This window comes from Sabethes cyaneus, chromosome 2 (genome assembly GCF_943734655.1).
Source record: "Sabethes cyaneus chromosome 2, idSabCyanKW18_F2, whole genome shotgun sequence".
NCBI classification, from domain to species: Eukaryota; Metazoa; Arthropoda; class Insecta; order Diptera; family Culicidae; genus Sabethes; species Sabethes cyaneus.
The window spans coordinates 238,976,913-238,993,846 of NC_071354.1; the positions used below are offsets into that span (position 1 = coordinate 238,976,913).

A 16,934-nucleotide genomic window follows, 5' to 3' on the forward strand; every position below is an offset into this window, starting at 1 on the left:
TCATCAGTGTCTGTTTTCGAAAAATTTTGCACAATGGATTGCCTTAAACCAACTCGTAAACAGCAAGAGCAATTGCTGCATGAAGCTGCATAAAGTAAGCACTCAAATGGTGTTTGACCAAGGGATGTTTAAGCTACTTTAAGTTTTTTCAAACCAGCTTTCATCCAAAGCTGATAAACAAGCCTAATAGCGGATTTTTCTGCTAAACAATCCGCTTCTAAACAGCCATAAATATCAAACCGTTTTACGGTTGCTTAAAGGTGTTAAAGTGGCTTTATAAACCAGTAGAGGCTTCCACTAGGCTCACAGCTTTCAAACTACTTTAAAGCTGCTTAAGGGTGTTAAAGTGGCATTACAAACTAATACAAAGCTTTCATTCGGTTCACAGCACACATACTGTCAGACCATAGATTTTCGCATTCGACTGGCAACAAAACTATATGTCAGTTATGGACATTATCGACCGTTTCAAGTGTAAAGATTTTTTCACTGCAGGTGCAGATGGGGCGGATCATACGGTGAGAGCTTATGGATCAGAAGATCAGATGACGACATGCATTTTTAATTAGTTTGTATATACGAACTCAAGTTATTCGAAATTTAAAATATAGCATACGACGCCAAAGCAAAATAAATATGACGCTTTCTATTTTTTTTATTTAAAAATAGACTATTTTTTGGCCGCATAAAGGTTGATGAGACGTTCATTAAGCGACTGAAAAAGCATTGCAAAACTATTTCTCTTTCTAAAAATAGAATTGACAGCATTGCGCAAATTGGTTATTTAAAAACACGTAAAAGCCTCTATTAAGCTCTATTGCAGCTTTGAAAGCAGCTACCCAAAAAACAATTTCTGGCTGAACAAACGTTTTTTAGCTGAATTTATTCAACCTGTGGCTGAACTATGGTTTAGTTTTAGAATTAAAATCGTTTTTTCAGCTCTTAAGCATCTAAGTCAAGCTTCGAGCTGGCTAATAGCTGCTTTGAAGCTGTAATGTAGCTTAATAGAGGCTTTTGTGCGTTTTTAAATAACCAATTTGCGCATAGCTGGAAACATGGCGCTTAACAAGTGTTTTTTCTGCCTCAAACGAAATAGGTTGTATAAGATCTTCAATTTTGGCTGAATAAGTATTGTAGAATTGTTCACATAAATTTTATTCGATGCATATTCAGCTATGGCTGAATAATTATGGCTGCTAAAATGTTTAATCAGCGCATAAATGTTTCTTGGGGAGGTAGGAATAAGAGTTCCCGTTCCCGCTGCTTATAATGGCTATCTATAGGTTGCTACAAAGTTAACCTAACTTTGGCCGGCCAACAACTTCGCTGGGTTAGGACCTTCATCGGCCTGCAGGAATTGGGCTGGACGGACTCAACGGTACGTACACTCAGATATGGAGTACAAACTGGTGAGAATTTGCAATGCTCAATTACATGGCCGTCTTTCAGGTTCAGCACAAGCACACCTGAAGGTCACCAAATCAGACAGATTCACACAGATCGATCATGGTTTAATCGACTGTCGGCAGTACTCAGATATTATTGACGTCAGGTCCTATCGAAGCGATGTCTCTAGTGATGGTTAACCGGCGCCCAAAGCTGTCTGTTGTGAACAACTTGCGGTACCGACGCCAGCCTCGGTTGAATCTCGTGCCAATGATGGAGCCAGACATCGTCGTATACTATCCGCATTTACTTGAAGCTGCCCTGCCGGAAGAGGACTAACTGGACGTCTCGAGGACTGTAGGAATACCATCGAGCATATGGCACAGAATAAGCGAAACGACAGGCATGACGATGAGTGTAAGAGGATGATGGATGTGGAGAACGCTGTGCGGGTGGCAAATATTCGCAGAACCACTTGTCAGAACGTGAAAAAACACAAACAGAAGAAGACGTAGCGAGCAGGCTTGGCATACACTTTTCGCTTTGATTTTGCTCTTTTGATTACTGCTCCTCAGCCAAACAGAATTTGAAAAAGTGGTGTATGGAGCATTTGTAGAACAAGTAATTAGCTATAATATTGCTGAAGAAATTGAAGTTTTATCTTTACTATTTACGGTGCTGTAGGGTAGTAATGCCGTTGGTAGCAAAAAGAGCGCTCTTTTTGCTACCAAGAGGGTAGCAGCCTTATAGCGCCATAAATACAAAATGCACAGTAATGCTTACTTCAGCAATATTGTAGACAATAACAAATTCTACAAACGCCCCATACATCACTTTTCCAAATTTTGCTTGGCTGAGATGCAGTAATCAAAAGAGCAAAATCGAAGCAAAAAGTGTATGCCAAGCCTGGTAGCGAGCCTTATTTCCGGGAAAAAGGCTGCTTGGAAGCGCTGGAGCATGAGGAGTTGGAGCGGCAGCATCGTTCTCAAGAAACGCGAAAGTTCTGCCATAAACTGGACGCATTCCTTAAAGGTTTTATGCCGCGAGCCGAAATGCGTCGTGCTAAGAATTGCAGTATTTTTACGATCGTGAGGGGACCGAAAGGTGAAGAACCATGACGGCGAGGAAAGCAATATCGATGGTACGACAAATGAGGAAGGGGTGCCAGCGCCAACGATAGGCGAAGCTAAGGAGGGAGGCCATCATGCAGTTTGTCTGCATCGGTTAATTGTTAGAATTTGGGATAGCAGAACAACTACCGGAGGAGTAGAAATCTGCCCGATCTACAAGAAGGGTGTCAATGTTTCCCCCCAACTATCACCAATAGTAAACAGATTTGTGGAAATTTATCAAGCTGTCGCATCGGAGACGGAAAGGCCGTGACTACAGAGCTGCCATGCATCATTGACTTCAAAGCTGCATATGATACCATCGACCGAGGAGCTGATCAAACTGATTAAATCTACTATGGATGGTACACAATGTGCTGTGTTCGAATTATGGTGGATTGTTCCTTTAAATTTCACTCCATAGTTTCGTCAAAGTGAAGATCTCTCATGTCTGCTATTCAATATATAATAACTATTTTTGACGGAAGGTCATCTAAGATTCAACTCATCTGCAAAACTATTTTGTTATCTGTTTTTTTTTTTGCTTTTGTTTTTGTATATTTTATTTTATTTTACTTTATCAACAGAACCATATCGTAAGTGGTGTGTTTACTTTTCCTACAACAAACAAATAGACAAAATGATGAGTACGTCGTGCTAGTTTTGGTGTGTGTGTGTGTGTGTGTGTGAGTGTTTCCATGTGTATTTGTTGTTGCTTAACGCGTGTAATGTAACCGTGGCGGTGGATCGTAAAATTATTCTGGCTGCCCTTGAATATGTGAATATTTATGTACCTATTATAGCTTGATAGCAGTTCACGTGTTTAAGGTGTGTGTTTTTCGGTGATTTTTATGTTGTATGATGAAGACGTTTGCTTTTCGTTCAACACAGAAGTCTTGCTAATGGTGATGGTATGGTTTTTGTTTTGTTCAAAATTTCAATTTACGAATTTGTTTAGTACATTAGTCTCAAACTTTACGTTTACACTATTGCTGGTATTAGGTTTACCCTCTAATAAGTTAATAACTCCCGTCCAAATGTGGTTCGTTTTTTGTTTGTTTGTTTGAAGGCTGAACAACGTCTAAAGCTAGGTATGTATAAAGTATGTAAGAAGAGGCCTTTTGATGGTTCGTGATGGTACAAACTTAAAAAAGTTGGATCAATTTTCGTCTCATTTTTGTTGTTGTTCGAACAAAAGGTTCAATGCAAAGGCACGTTTTTGTTTTAAAGACAGTACTATGTTTTCCCTATAAAAATTTTTAGTTTTGGTTGGTCTGGTGTTTCTCCGAACCTAGAAGTAGGATTTAAACAAAACTAGGCTAGCTTCTAACGTAACAAAAAAAAATGAAAATGAATAGATTCCGTTTGATGTCGAATCGGTAGAAGGCAACGCCGAATTTTAGCTATTTTGTAAATAGAAATATGAATACGTATAACACAAAAGTAGTTTGTAAACAATTATAATAAACTTTCTGAATCGGTAAATAAAATCTTCTCATGAAAAAACGGGCAGGCCTGCCCTGCTACGAAGTACGTTTTTCTTTTTTTTTTTTGAGAATAATCTTTTCTATGCTTGATTGTTGTTTGGGTTTGGGTTAGTTTAGGTAAACTAATTGTATACTTTTCAAGTAACGCAACGCTTAAAGTAGGTTTGTTTTTTTGCTGAACAGGTTAGATGTGGTTATGTTGGTTGGTTCCTCCGTTTTTTTTCTTGTTACTATTCCGCTTGTTTACACTCTTCTTTTTTTGGAAGGATAATGACTAGCAAACAATTATATTTTATTTCCGCTTTTAACAGTTTATGTACTTTTTTTTTGGTTTCTAGATTTCGCTCTTTTTTTTAGTTATTTTATTATATTTTATGTTGTGTGGTTTGGTGTTCTACCACCTTAAAATTGGCAATTGAATGGCTGTTTAAATCCAAAATATCAGCAAACCGCTTGTTTTTAAAATTATTTTTGGTACACAAGAAATTGGTACGCTGTTGTACTGTTATTCCGTTGTTGTGTTTAGCTGTAAGTTCGTACAATAAGTTTAAGGCAACGATCGGGTCAACTCTAGAAAACGCCAAGGAACTCAACCTTGCGTTTCCCGACGGCGTTGTTGGTTTTCGCATTTCGCTGTGATTGAGTAGTCCCTGTGATGCTTGGTGGTTGCTGCTGATGATGGCGACGGCGGCTCAGTGATGCTGACGACGACAATGATGATGATGCTACGGCTGGATTAGGAGGTGGCAACAGTTTCGCGAATGACCTCGGTTGGTCTCATAACTTCTTCACGTAGTTGCCCGGAAAGGTGCCGAAGCAGCCCGTCCGAGCGGAAGTACCGACGTACCAACCGTCGTCGCATTTTTCCAGAACGTAAACCAGATCGCCCTCCAGGAGTTCCAGTTCGTCGGAGTTTTGCGGCTTGTAGTTGTACAGGGCACGATAGCTAAAGGATTATGTGAAATAAGTTTCAGTTTTTTTTCGTGTCAAAAGTGAGAAACCTACGATATTGGCTCGTTTGAGGTATCCACGTGGAGGACTTCTGTTTTTTGAACTGTTTTCGTTTCTCGAACTACCCCCGGGGAAATTCTTCCATTGCTCAGCGAATTATCGTAACCAGTCGACAGCGAATGCGATTGTATCGTCTGCAGCTTAGGTTTGACGATCGGTTCTATTTCGTAGCTTTCCTCTCCACCGATATCTGTGAGAACCTGTGGGAAATTCGACATTTAGAGAACCATCAAAAATGGTACGATAGATGAGAACCTACCTCGACGTACGAAACGGGGAAGATTCCTTTTTTGTTGCCGATCCGTCCTTCGAACCAGTTGTCGTCTACGCGTCGGGTTAGCGTGACCAGCTCACCCTTCAGCAGGGACAGTTCGACCGAAGTTTGCGCAGTGAAATTGAACTTCGCTCGGGCTTTGCCCTCTCGCTGGGGTTTCTTCGGCAGTGGTTTGGTACCGTCCCGTGGAAGGATCTGCAATAATCGAAACAGAATTCCTGATTCAGTAAATTGAACGGCAGTGGTTGTTGTGTCGGATTTCTCGTTTGTTATCGTTTGTTTTATTATTTGTGGTTCCTGCAAAGTGTAAATAAAGGTTTCATTTTGCGTTTCATATTCAAAACAACGCTATTCGACCTCACTAGCGTGCCCAGGCTGGGCACGTGCTCCACATTTTGTTTAAAATTTAATATAATAAAACAAAATAATTTCTGTAACCGAGAAGTCCGTGGTTTTTAATCTAATCTGCAGTTGCAGTTGCAAAAAATAAATTAATTCCAGTTTCAAGTCCAGCTATAAATTAAATTTCAAGTTTAAGCAAAGTCTTGATGGGCTTAAACGGTTTTCTAAGATTTGACCCTTCTTTATCGACAGGCCCTTCTTTATCAAGTCTAATTTAAGCTTAATTTTAAGACGAAATTAAATTTAAATTTTATACCCAATGCTGATTATGGTGCAAAAAACATGACGAAAAGATCAATAAGGAAAACATGACAAGGAAAAGTAGAACACGGGATATGGAAAAAAGAGAAAACAGTCATGAAAATAAAGAAAAACGAAAAAAAAAATCGAGACAGAATGGGAGAAAAAACGGAACATAAAAAGAGAAACCAGGTGGAAAAGATGAGAATGGAAGAAAAAGGGAAAACGAAGCAAAAATAAAGGGTGACTGAGCAAAAAAAGAGATAATGAAACAGAAAAGAATGAAAAAGGACTAAGAAAACGAGAAAGAAAATGAGGACAAACTGAATGAAAAAGACGGAATACAAAAGGAGAAAAACCGGGATGAAAATCAAGGGAAAGGAAAGAAGAAAATGCGGGAACAGGAAAATTGAGAAACGATAGCAGAAAGAGCAATGGAGAGAAAAAAAAAGAAAACCGAAGACAAACAGGATAAAACAAAAAACAGAATGTGACAAAAAAGTAGGAAAAGCAGAACATAACAAGAGAACAATAACGGAACAGAAAAAATAGAAGAGTTAACAAGACAGAAAACAAAAAAAAGGAACTGGGAGAGAGGTAAAACGGGTTTGGAAACGATGCAAATCGGAAGAAAATAGACAGAAAACGGACCACAAAAGAGAAAAACAAGAGGAAATCAGCGTGCAGAACAAAAAGAAAAACGAGAGAGAGAAAAGAAAAAACGATACAAAAGTTAAAGGAAGATGTGAAACGTGACAAAAAAGGTGGGCGACAAGAAAACGAAAAGGGAATGAGATGTGGGACATAAAAAGAAGGAATAAAAAAACAGGAAAAATGGACCAAAGAAGAAGGCAAAAAAAAGATACAAAAGGAAAACCGAGAAACCAGGGAGCAACGGGAAAAGAAAGCTAAAAGCAGAATAAACGTGACAGAAAAGAAGAAAAAGGCATCTGAAAGAGGGAATAGGCGAAGACGAAAAACGAGAGAAAAAAGAGTTAGAAAAAGACGAAGAAAGGTAAAAGAAAAGACGGAGTACGGGAAAGAAGCAAAGCCTTGGGCTTAAACGTCCTTTTTAAGACTTGACTCTTTTTTATCTACAGACTTCGCCGCCGGCTATAAGAATACACGACAGTAACGGGGCTAGTGCAACAATCCTGCTGATTCTATCTAGCAGCACTGTCTAGCCGAGATTCGAACAAGTATGGCAGAATGACAGAATAACAGATATTCAATAAACAGTACGGGAAAAAATATTATTAATAAATGAATAAAAACTAGAGGAAAAACGGGAATGCAAATAAAAAAAAGTGGAAATGTAGAAAAACGGAACGGAAAGCAAGGGACAGAAAAAAAATTAGAAAAAAAAGAAAAATCGAAAGGAAAAAGGAGATTAGAAGAGTGAAACCGAGAAAACGGTACAGAAAAGAATTGACCAAACTCGTGTTTTAGTCTTTGACCTTGAAATGCGGTCAGGCGTTAATATTAATATTTTTTGAAACGATGGTTTTTACAATTGATAGAGGGACGGTAGGGGAAAGTAATGAAAATTTTTTGGGGAAAGGAGGGGAAAGAGTGGAAAGGAAGGGGCGGGGGGGGGGATAATAGGTAGCTACGCTTAACAAGTTGTCGTTGTGACTCCTATCTTTTGTCCAATGCTGGAAGGTGCATGGGTCGAACTAAGCTATGCAGCTTCCAAAACACTCCTCACGGCATATAGAGTAAGGAGGGGCAAAAGTGCGATGGGGGTAAAAGTGCGCTTCAATGATTTATCAGTGCAGATTCCGAGTAAATTGACCACATTGGCATGGATGGGTGACTACTTTGACAGCTTGAATCCATCGTAAACATTTGCTGTTTACGAAGCATAACTGCTGAGTTATGGGTAAATGTCATTTTAGAGCGATTTTAATGTAATATTGCCTTATACGGCAAATACGATATCAACAGGAGGATATTACTTGTTTAAAAATTGTGGCAGTATTTTACATCACTCAGATATCTCTCTTGAAATTGTGAGGTGAGAAGAATTTACAAAACATATTCCGCTTTTTCGTAATTTGATCAAACCCCGTCAAGCGCCTAGTGGGGCAAAAGTGCGATTCACGTACGGGGCGAAAGTGATTCATGTACGAGCAAAAATGCATAGGTAATTATATACAGTTCTAGGCACTGTATTACAGATACTAGAAATGGAAGATCTGCAGGATACTGTGTAATCTACAGATGCTGGCCGAAGCAAAACAGTGTCCATCCGCTGGTGAAACAAAAAATAAAGGCTTGGTAAATTTCGATCTGGCGGAGGCTGCAGTAAACCAGCGGAAGATAAAAAAGGTGCAAATTAAGAATATTCCTTTTCGAAACTTATCTCAGATTGCAGATATTATGGTTTTGTTAGCTACTGCTGTGCCAAATTCATAATTTTCAGCTTCGCACTTTTGCCCCGTGGTTTTCGTACTTTTGCCCCGCAAGTGAGAATTTATTTTGCATAACAGTATTACCCCAGATGATTTATAGTTGAAAGTAAAGATATTGAGTTATTGCATCAAAATAAAATATACTGTTGTGCTTCTTTATATCTCATGAAAATTGATGACAACTTGAAACGCACTTATACCCAGCCTTACTCTATACATTTGTTATACCCATTTGTCCACTGACCCGTACCGGGTTTCTAGTACTACATACTTTCATGATTCATCACCAATCCTTACTAAACGAAGTGCTTGCTGACGAAAAGACTGCTGCCACTCAGAACCACTTCTCAAATGGTCAAATCCGAAAGCAAAGCTGCTCTGAAGAAATTTGCGAGATACAGGACACTAACCCTTTGCAACCACTACCTGTCGATCAACACGAGATACAAACGACTGAGTCGTTCTTGCTTTCAAAGCTACCTGAGAAATGTCGAGCAAAGATTGAAACGAAACCCTAAATCTTTTTGAAAATAAGTCACTGAGCAACGGAAAGATGACGCGGTCCACCCTCGGTTATATTCCTGGGTGATAAAACGGCGAGTAACCCAGAGCATATTTGTGTACTGTTCTCGACGAAATTCTCCAGTGTATTTACTGATGAAAGTTTGACGATTGCAGAAATAGCTACAGCGAACAAGAATAACCTCACCGTCGACGCACTGATAGTTACATCGACCCCCGCTAAATTGAAACTTTCTCGATCCTTTGGACCGGACGGACACCACTTGTTTTCCTGAGAACATGCATCCACGCTCTAACCGTTCCAATAAGTCATTTTTTGAGCTTATCCGTCAACTCAAGTGTTTTTCCTTCAGCACGTAAATCAGCATACATGTTTTTTGTGCATGAAAAGGGCAACAGGAAAAACGTAGAAAACTATCGAGGAATCTATGCTCTAAATTCGATTTCGAAACTGTTTGAGCTTGTCGTGTTTGAATCAGTATTTGCATTTTACGGATTATCTACGAATGACCGAAACACAAATGGCCGAATCACGAATCGCCGAAACACAAATTACCGACATTTCAAATGGCATAGTATATCTAACGGCCGAATCATAAAAGGCCGAAACACTAATGGCCGAATATCATTTTCGGCCAAAAACATTCACGGTCTTCAACCTGCACATACGTTGGGCTCTTGCTGTCCTTACTCGCTGCCTCTCGCTCGGACTTAACTAAGGTATAATCCCGATTAGTCAGTAAACCTAGGAAAATGCATGCATCTAAACAGAAGTGGTTGCTGCGGGGAGTGGGGCTGCCCCCCTTTCGCGATTCGGCCTTTCGTGCTTCGGCCTTCTGTGATTATCGTTGAAATTTGGCCATTTGGGTTTCGACCATTCGGTACCAGCCCCATTTTTCAAACAGTACATCTCTGATAACCAACATAACCTATGCCTAAGCGCTTCACAACTACCAATCTTTTGACTTTCACATCCTATTTACGTAATAAATAGCTTCGATGACCGGTCACAAACAGATGTTATTTACACGGATCTTTCCGTAACTTTTGATAAATTGCCATTGCCAAACTGGATAAGCTTGGCATTAGTAGCCCGTTGGTGCGTTGGTTCCGCTCCTACCTATCCGATCGCCACCTAAAGATGAATACTGACGGCAGTCTCTCAGGATCGTTCACGGTTCATTCAAGAATCTCACAAGGCAGTCATCTCGGTCCTTTACTATTCCTTATCTAGTTCAAAGACGCTAACATCCTGCTTAAAGGTCCGTGACTCATGTTTGCAGACGACCTTAAGTTGAACTTTGTTCTTCAGGAGTAATTACCGACCTTTGCCGAATGGTAGGTCGACAACCGCTTGCTACTAAATCCAAATAAGGGTGAAGTCTTCACATTTTCAAAAAAGTTGGGCCCATTCGTCTTTGACTACAGGCTGTCAAAAAGGCCATTGCGTCGCACTGCCGGAAGAGGACGAGCTGGACGAAGCCCCTCTCGAGAACTGTTGGAACATCATCAAAACAACACAAAGTGCGGAGATTCGTGGGAATTTATCAAGCCGGCTTCGTTGAAGGAAGGTTCACAACGGATCAAATATTCTCTGCAGCAGATCCTCTAAAAGGGTCTTGAATACAGAGTTTCCACGCACCTTGTGTTCATTGATTTCAAAGCTGCATATGATACCATAGACCGAAAAAAACTCGGAAACTTCATCAGTCTGATTCAATCTACGATGGATGGTGCACAGTGTTGTGTTCGGATTTGGGGTGGATTGTCGAGTTCATTCGAATCACACAGAGGGCTTCGTTAAGGTGATGTTCTCTCATGCCTGCTGTTCAACATAGCGGTACAAGATGTTATGAACCCTGCACAAGATGCTTATTAGACCGATTGTTCTCTACAGTTCAGATATGAAACGTGGACAATGCTCGAGGAGGACCGGCAAGTGGTCTGAGTTTTCAAAAGATTAAACCCTTTAATTTTTGCATGTAATTTTCAGGTTAAGTTTATCACTTAGGATACAAGCGTTGTTGATATACAAATGTTTATTTGTACATAAACAAAGAGTTATAGAGATTCAGTGAAAAGCTTACCTCAATGTAGTTTGCCGGTAAAAGTCCTACCATGGCGTTGTGTTCACCTTCGTACCAATTTTTGTCGATCTGTCGCCTTAGGTAAATTATGTCACCCTTCTTGAAGGAAAGTTCTCTGCAAAGAAAATCAAGCGTAAGCCTTTCGTTTCATGACCTAGTCAGTAGTCGAATCAATTCTAACTAACCTTGCTGTCTGTCCTTGAAAATTGTACAACGCACGGGCGATCGTTCTGGGCAGCACGTTAATCGGTTTGGGCGACAGATCGGCATCGAAGTCATCGTAGCGGTTCAGCGGAATCGGCGACTTTTGCGAGGGGGCAAACACGTCCGTGTGGCGTCGGCTCTGCAGATCCTCCAGCTCGTGCATGTACTTGCGGCGACGTTCCTCCTGGTAGACACGACGCATGTGTTCCGCCTGCCGGTAGGCCAGCTCATCGTCCGGTATGGCTTCCTTGTACTCGTACCGGATCGGGGTTTTGTAGTGGATGTTGACATCGCTCTCGATGTAGCGACGGGGAGACTCTGCCGGGTAGGAACGAAACACAACGAACCGTTAAAATTTTAGCCACCATCCGATCGGATGATTATGTGTGCAAAATCAAAAGTAACAAAAATTGTAAACATTAAGTAGCAACAAATCATTATTGTTTGAAAGCCAGTTATGAAGTTCGGTTTTTGTGTTGGAACTGCTTTCTTCCAACAAAATCTTCAATGTTTTCCAGTAAAACGGATCTCTATTTTAAGTGAAAGCAACAAATCGTTATGATTTCTTGGTACACATTGCATTGTTGTGAAAATTGAAAACATGCGGAAACCAACATTCCGCTGCGCTTTTGTTGGCGGAACTAGACTAGAAGCCCAAAAACCACAGTCTGGTATAAAATAACGTAAACAGGAGGGCAATAATAACTAATCAGCATGCTTTCGCTTTTCTCACTTTCATGACAAACCCCAACCAACAGCCCCCCGACCGCAGTGAAAGATGAATGTACGTACGACGACCGTCGTCGACAGTCGTAATCGTCGTAACGTAATTGTGTATCACCGCGGCCTACTACCTATGTGCTGCCGCTGCTGCTGCTGCTGTCTTTGAAAGGGCGTTGATGATGGAGACATTAAAAAAAAATATGTACATTCACCGATTTGCGACAGCATAATAACCATAATAATCGTCAATGAAATCGAAATCATATCCAGACCAAACCAGAGCAGAGCAAAGCGAGGAAAGTGCCACCGCAGTACCGTCCGTCTTCGACGGTGCTTGCTGCTTGCTGATCGCGATGTCGATGTCGATGTCCGCTGGGCAAGGCAAGGGGTGAATTTCAATTAGTTATAACTCTGTCGCCCGGTCCGGTGTTGTGGTGAGAAGCCGATAATCCACATCCGACGTTGTCGTCAATCGCGGTATTAAACGCTACTCTGACGGTTGTTTATGGTGCGGGCGAACCCGGCCCCGGGGGTGGCTGCAGCTACTGCGCGCGATTGGAGGCCGATTTCTCCACTAAACGTGAAGTGCGGATTTTTTTCTCAAGCGCAAAACGGTAATTACTCGCGGATTTAGCGAAGTGGGTTGCACGAACGGCGTTGCTACTTTAATTAAGATGGATTTTTTCCCCTTCGCCATTAGGTGAAACAAAGTGTCAAGCAGATTTGATTGCCATTGAATCAATTTGCTTCCTTGTTTGACGTTTTCATGGGTTTTCATCATTGGAAGTTGGTGGCACATTTTCAAAATAACACTTTATAATTTTAGGGTCGAAAATTGTTCCCAACAACTCGGTTTTTGGTTACCAGCTATGTGTGAATTATGTCAATCAATGGATCGAATGTCGACATTTTTTGTGTAAATTTTGTAATGTCTATGATTTGAAAACTTTAATAATTTTTCGAATAGACGAAGGAAATGGTAAAATAAAAGTGTTTCATAGTATTCCTAAGGCATAAGATGTGAAAGAAAAACAGTAGAAAATTAGATAGAGGTAGGGTCATTAAAGCAGCACTAGGAAATCCGCGGGTTGAAACAAGTTACAATGGGAGCTAATTATAACTGAATTCGAATCTAATGTTTCCCTTAGACACTACTGATTCGGAGATATCGCGTATCCTTCAAATCACGGAGAGAGAATCATGGGGATCTACCTATTTGAACCCGTGGATCTCCTAGTTTGCCAAAAAAGAACAATCTAAGATCCTAAAAAGTGCTGTTTCAATAACTATGTTCGTATGCCTTGTCCCGCTCTTGGGATACTATAAAACACCTTTGTTTCATTACTTTCTTCTTACGTTTTCTTCGTCTATTGTATTGGAAAGACTACCGTTATAAAGACTTTCGGTGGAATAATGAGCAAGCACCCTTGGCGGGGACCAGTCTGGCCAACCGCTCGCTATGGCACTGGAAATACATCAAAAGTCAATGCATTTTAACGATATATTTTTAATTTCGCATCCTGGTACGATGTAGGTCTAACAAGTCTGTTACAAACTAGAACAAACTAGAAGTGGTAGATGAATTCGTGTGTTTGGGATCGCTGGGGACCACGGACAACAACACTACTAAGGAGATTCAAACGGGAATTCGGGCCAACTTTGGCCTTCGCAAAGACGCTACGATCGAGAAGCACACGCCACCGTACAATGTAGAAACCTCTTAACAGCCGGTACAGGCATTGCTTGGAGAGATTCCAATCGTACATCTGGTGAAAGTCGGTAGGCTAGGGTTGGCCGCATACGTCGTAAGAATGCCGGACGAGAGTGCGGCGAAAATAGTTCTCTTCCATAACCCCACCGCCAACAGCAACAGAGGGGCTCAACATGCAAGATGGTTCGACCAGGTCGAAAATGATTTGCGATTTCTGAGACGACTGGGAAATTGGCGACGAGTAGCACAAGATCGAGTTGAATGGAGACGACTGCTCTCCCGGTGTGTGTGTGTGTGTGTGTGTGTGTGTGTGTGTGTGTGTGTGTGTGTGTGTGTGTGTGTGTGTGTGTGTGTGTGTGTGTGTGTGTGTGTGTGTGTGTGTGTGTGTGTGTGTGTGTGTGTGTGTGTGTGTGTGTGTGTGTGTGTGTGTGTGTGTGTGTGTGTGTGTGTGTGTGTGTGTGTGTGTGTGTGTGTGTGTGTGTGTGTGTGTGTGTGTGTGTGAGTGTGTGAGTGTGTGTGCGCGTGTGTGTGTGTGCGCGTGTGTGTGTGCGCGCGTGTGTGTGTGTGTGTGTGTGTGTGTGTGTGTGTGTGTGTTTCTCTCTCTGCCGTTCTTTCTCTTCGCCACTCTTTAACTCTGCCTATCCAGCTTCTCTTTCTGTCCTTCTTTCGCGCTCTTTCTATCTCTCTTTTGTTTATTTTTTCGTTCTTTCATTCTTCCGCGTAGTCTGTCTTGTGCCCCACAATCACATTAATCTCCATTAATCATCCACTCCTTCGCTCCACCTTCCCGTTATGTCTTCCAGTTATACTGGAACATCCGTTTTTGTTCTGGAAATGCTAATATAGACTATCAAGATAGTTGAGATACAAAAATGGTCCCATAAATTCACCAAAATAAGCCATAACATTATGGTTAGATTTTTACTACATTACTTTATAGAATCTTCTCTCCATAGCTGAATAACCGCACCTTGAACTTGACACCACTCATAAGTGGTGACCTTCATGATGGCTCAAAACTTCTCAATCGGGCAAAGTTCCGACGAGTTCGGTTGGCGTATTTTGGTGCAACAACAACGTTGTTAACTTTGACCAGTCTAACACCGGCCATACGTGATGGTAGAATAATAAATGCAGTTAAAACAGCGGTCCGTCGCCGTAAGCCCGCAGGTAGAGAAGCGGGCGATTCTAGAGGCACAAGTTCTGATAAATTTGCGCGTCGATGGTATCTGTCCTGAAATACGGTTGGTTCATCTTGTTGCACCCACAGAAGGTCTGAAAAACCAAGCAATTTGTGGCGAATTTGTACATCTTCTTGTTCATTACCGCCTCAAGAACGGCCAACCGACGTATCTAGGTTTTGTCAACCCCCCTCGCTTCTTGGAGCGTATTTTGGACACCAGGGTTTGTTTGTCATTCCGGTTCGGTACCTTCCGGACCTTAAAAATAGGATAGTCGGCACGTTTCATCATTTTTTGGGCATATGAGTTAGCATCCGCCTTTTTCGCCGCATCGCGAACAGATTCAAGACCTTCCTGACCTGCACCCGGTCAGGGTGCTGCCGTTGCCTGATCGCAGGATTTTATAGATTTTATAGTTTTGCAAATAGAGTACGGAAATGAATACCTGATGTCATTTTAAAATCCAAGACATTTTAGATGGAAGATTTCAAATATATTACATGAATGTAATGCAAATCTTCCTCTTTGAAGCTGACCTTGCTGACTAAGAAGAGTTTTCAACGTGGTGAAAGTATCCAACAGGTTACCCCAACAGAGCAAACTATTTCCAAATGACAGGCTTCGTGTCGCTTGTTTTGCTTTGTAAATCGCATCGACACGGGCTTCCTGTCCTGATATTTCATTAGCAAATCAAAGAAATTCTGAACCATTGGATCTTTGATATTCTACTATTTCGATGTTGGGCGTTCCCCAGAGGAGTAAACTAGAACTTTCAATTTTATGCCGCCTGGATGCCGGTTGTTTGATACTGACGATTTCAAAAGATTTATGGTATTACTAATTGAGTATTTCGGTGTTTCCAACGTTTTTCGGCATTTATCTCTTCCCTAAAAATGTTTTTTGTATGCAATGTTCCCAAATTCTATTTTTGTTTCGAATTCCTTCATAAAGTCTCAAGTTAAGTTAATATACAACAATTGTTTTACTACAAGACTTTTATGCTACAAGCTAGTTAAAACTACCAGTACAATGAAAGCTCAGAAATCAAATGTTGAATATAAAATTTCCTTTTTGTTTCCGTTTTGTCGTATGTACGAATCTCGGCTGGACGGTACTGCTAGAGTCTATAGAATCGTTGTACTAGCCCCGTAAGTATCCTTAAGTCTTATAGATGTTTATAACCAAGGCTCTGGTTTTTTTTTAACTTGATGATATAATGTAAACAAAAAACCGCAACTTTTCCGCAAAACACTAATATTAGGCGAATTTAGTGTAAATTTGTCATTTTTTCCATCGCCTACTAATTTCATATAAGAAAATCTTATTCCAAAATGTTTGAACTTTGAGTCGAAATCGAATCATTGTTTCAACACTTCGAACCACTATAAATGGGATTAACAACGTTCCATTAGTCTAAAGGAACTCAATTAGAGAATCATGCACTGTGCTTGAGGCTGGATCAGCCGATGGCGTCATGGTTCCTTCTCGTATTTTACTCCCGTTTAAGGTAAAGACAGAGATTGATCTATTCAGGGAAGCTAGAGCTGACGGAAAAGCCTCCATCGTCGGAAGAAGTACGAGCACAGAAAGCATCTGCTCACCAGTGCAGAAGACAGATTCGCTAGGAATGATGCAATAGCCTATCCCTGAAGTAAAGGAGTACTTCGATTCAAGTAAACGGTTGGGGGAGGGGTTAACGTTGAGCAGAGCCTATGGATTACCATGACATTCTCCATAGTATTATTACGGGATCTGACAACGAATTTTCTTTTCCCCTGCGATTCATCAGACCGAATATAGATGATCAAAATGACAATAAAATCATTATAGGCCCCGGAAGCCACATTTTACCGAAACAATCCGAGTCAACATGGAACCATTCCCAAGTAACAATTTGGGTTTTAGGACCAAAATTGATCACGAAAACTACAATAAGAGTGCAATAAAACTCACATTGTTACTTGGGATTAGCTGAACAGCGGTTTACTTTGTTGACGTTCAGTCATATTTCTGTTCCATCCTTGTTACGCCGACTCGCCGAGAAACCGATGCTGATAAAGCCAGAGAAGAGAAGGATAAGGACTCTTTTTAAAGGTAGGTATTACGAGGTATCACCTCTTTATGTGCCGGGTCGAAACTGTTGAAGATTCTTGTGGGAAAGTTGCTGCTTAACAAAGTGAAAT

At 40.9% G+C, this 16,934-nt stretch overlaps 1 protein-coding gene across 4 annotated transcripts in view; it reads right to left on the reverse strand.

Moving 5' to 3' along the window:
- Positions 1-3,041: 3,041 nt before the first annotated feature.
- The window catches only part of LOC128738489 (sorbin and SH3 domain-containing protein 1), a 201,177-nt gene continuing 187,284 nt past the window's right edge, over positions 3,042-16,934 (reverse strand). For all 4 annotated transcript variants that reach the window (XM_053833677.1, XM_053833675.1, XM_053833674.1 and 1 more), the window contains 5 exons: positions 11,118-11,454; positions 10,933-11,047; positions 5,253-5,462; positions 4,988-5,193; positions 3,042-4,928 (listed from right to left, as the gene is read on the reverse strand). In XM_053833677.1, coding sequence (XP_053689652.1) covers positions 4,760-4,928; positions 4,988-5,193; positions 5,253-5,462; positions 10,933-11,047; positions 11,118-11,454 — 1,037 coding nt within the window. In that variant the 3' untranslated portion in view covers positions 3,042-4,759. The remainder of the gene's footprint in view (positions 4,929-4,987; positions 5,194-5,252; positions 5,463-10,932; positions 11,048-11,117; positions 11,455-16,934) is intronic.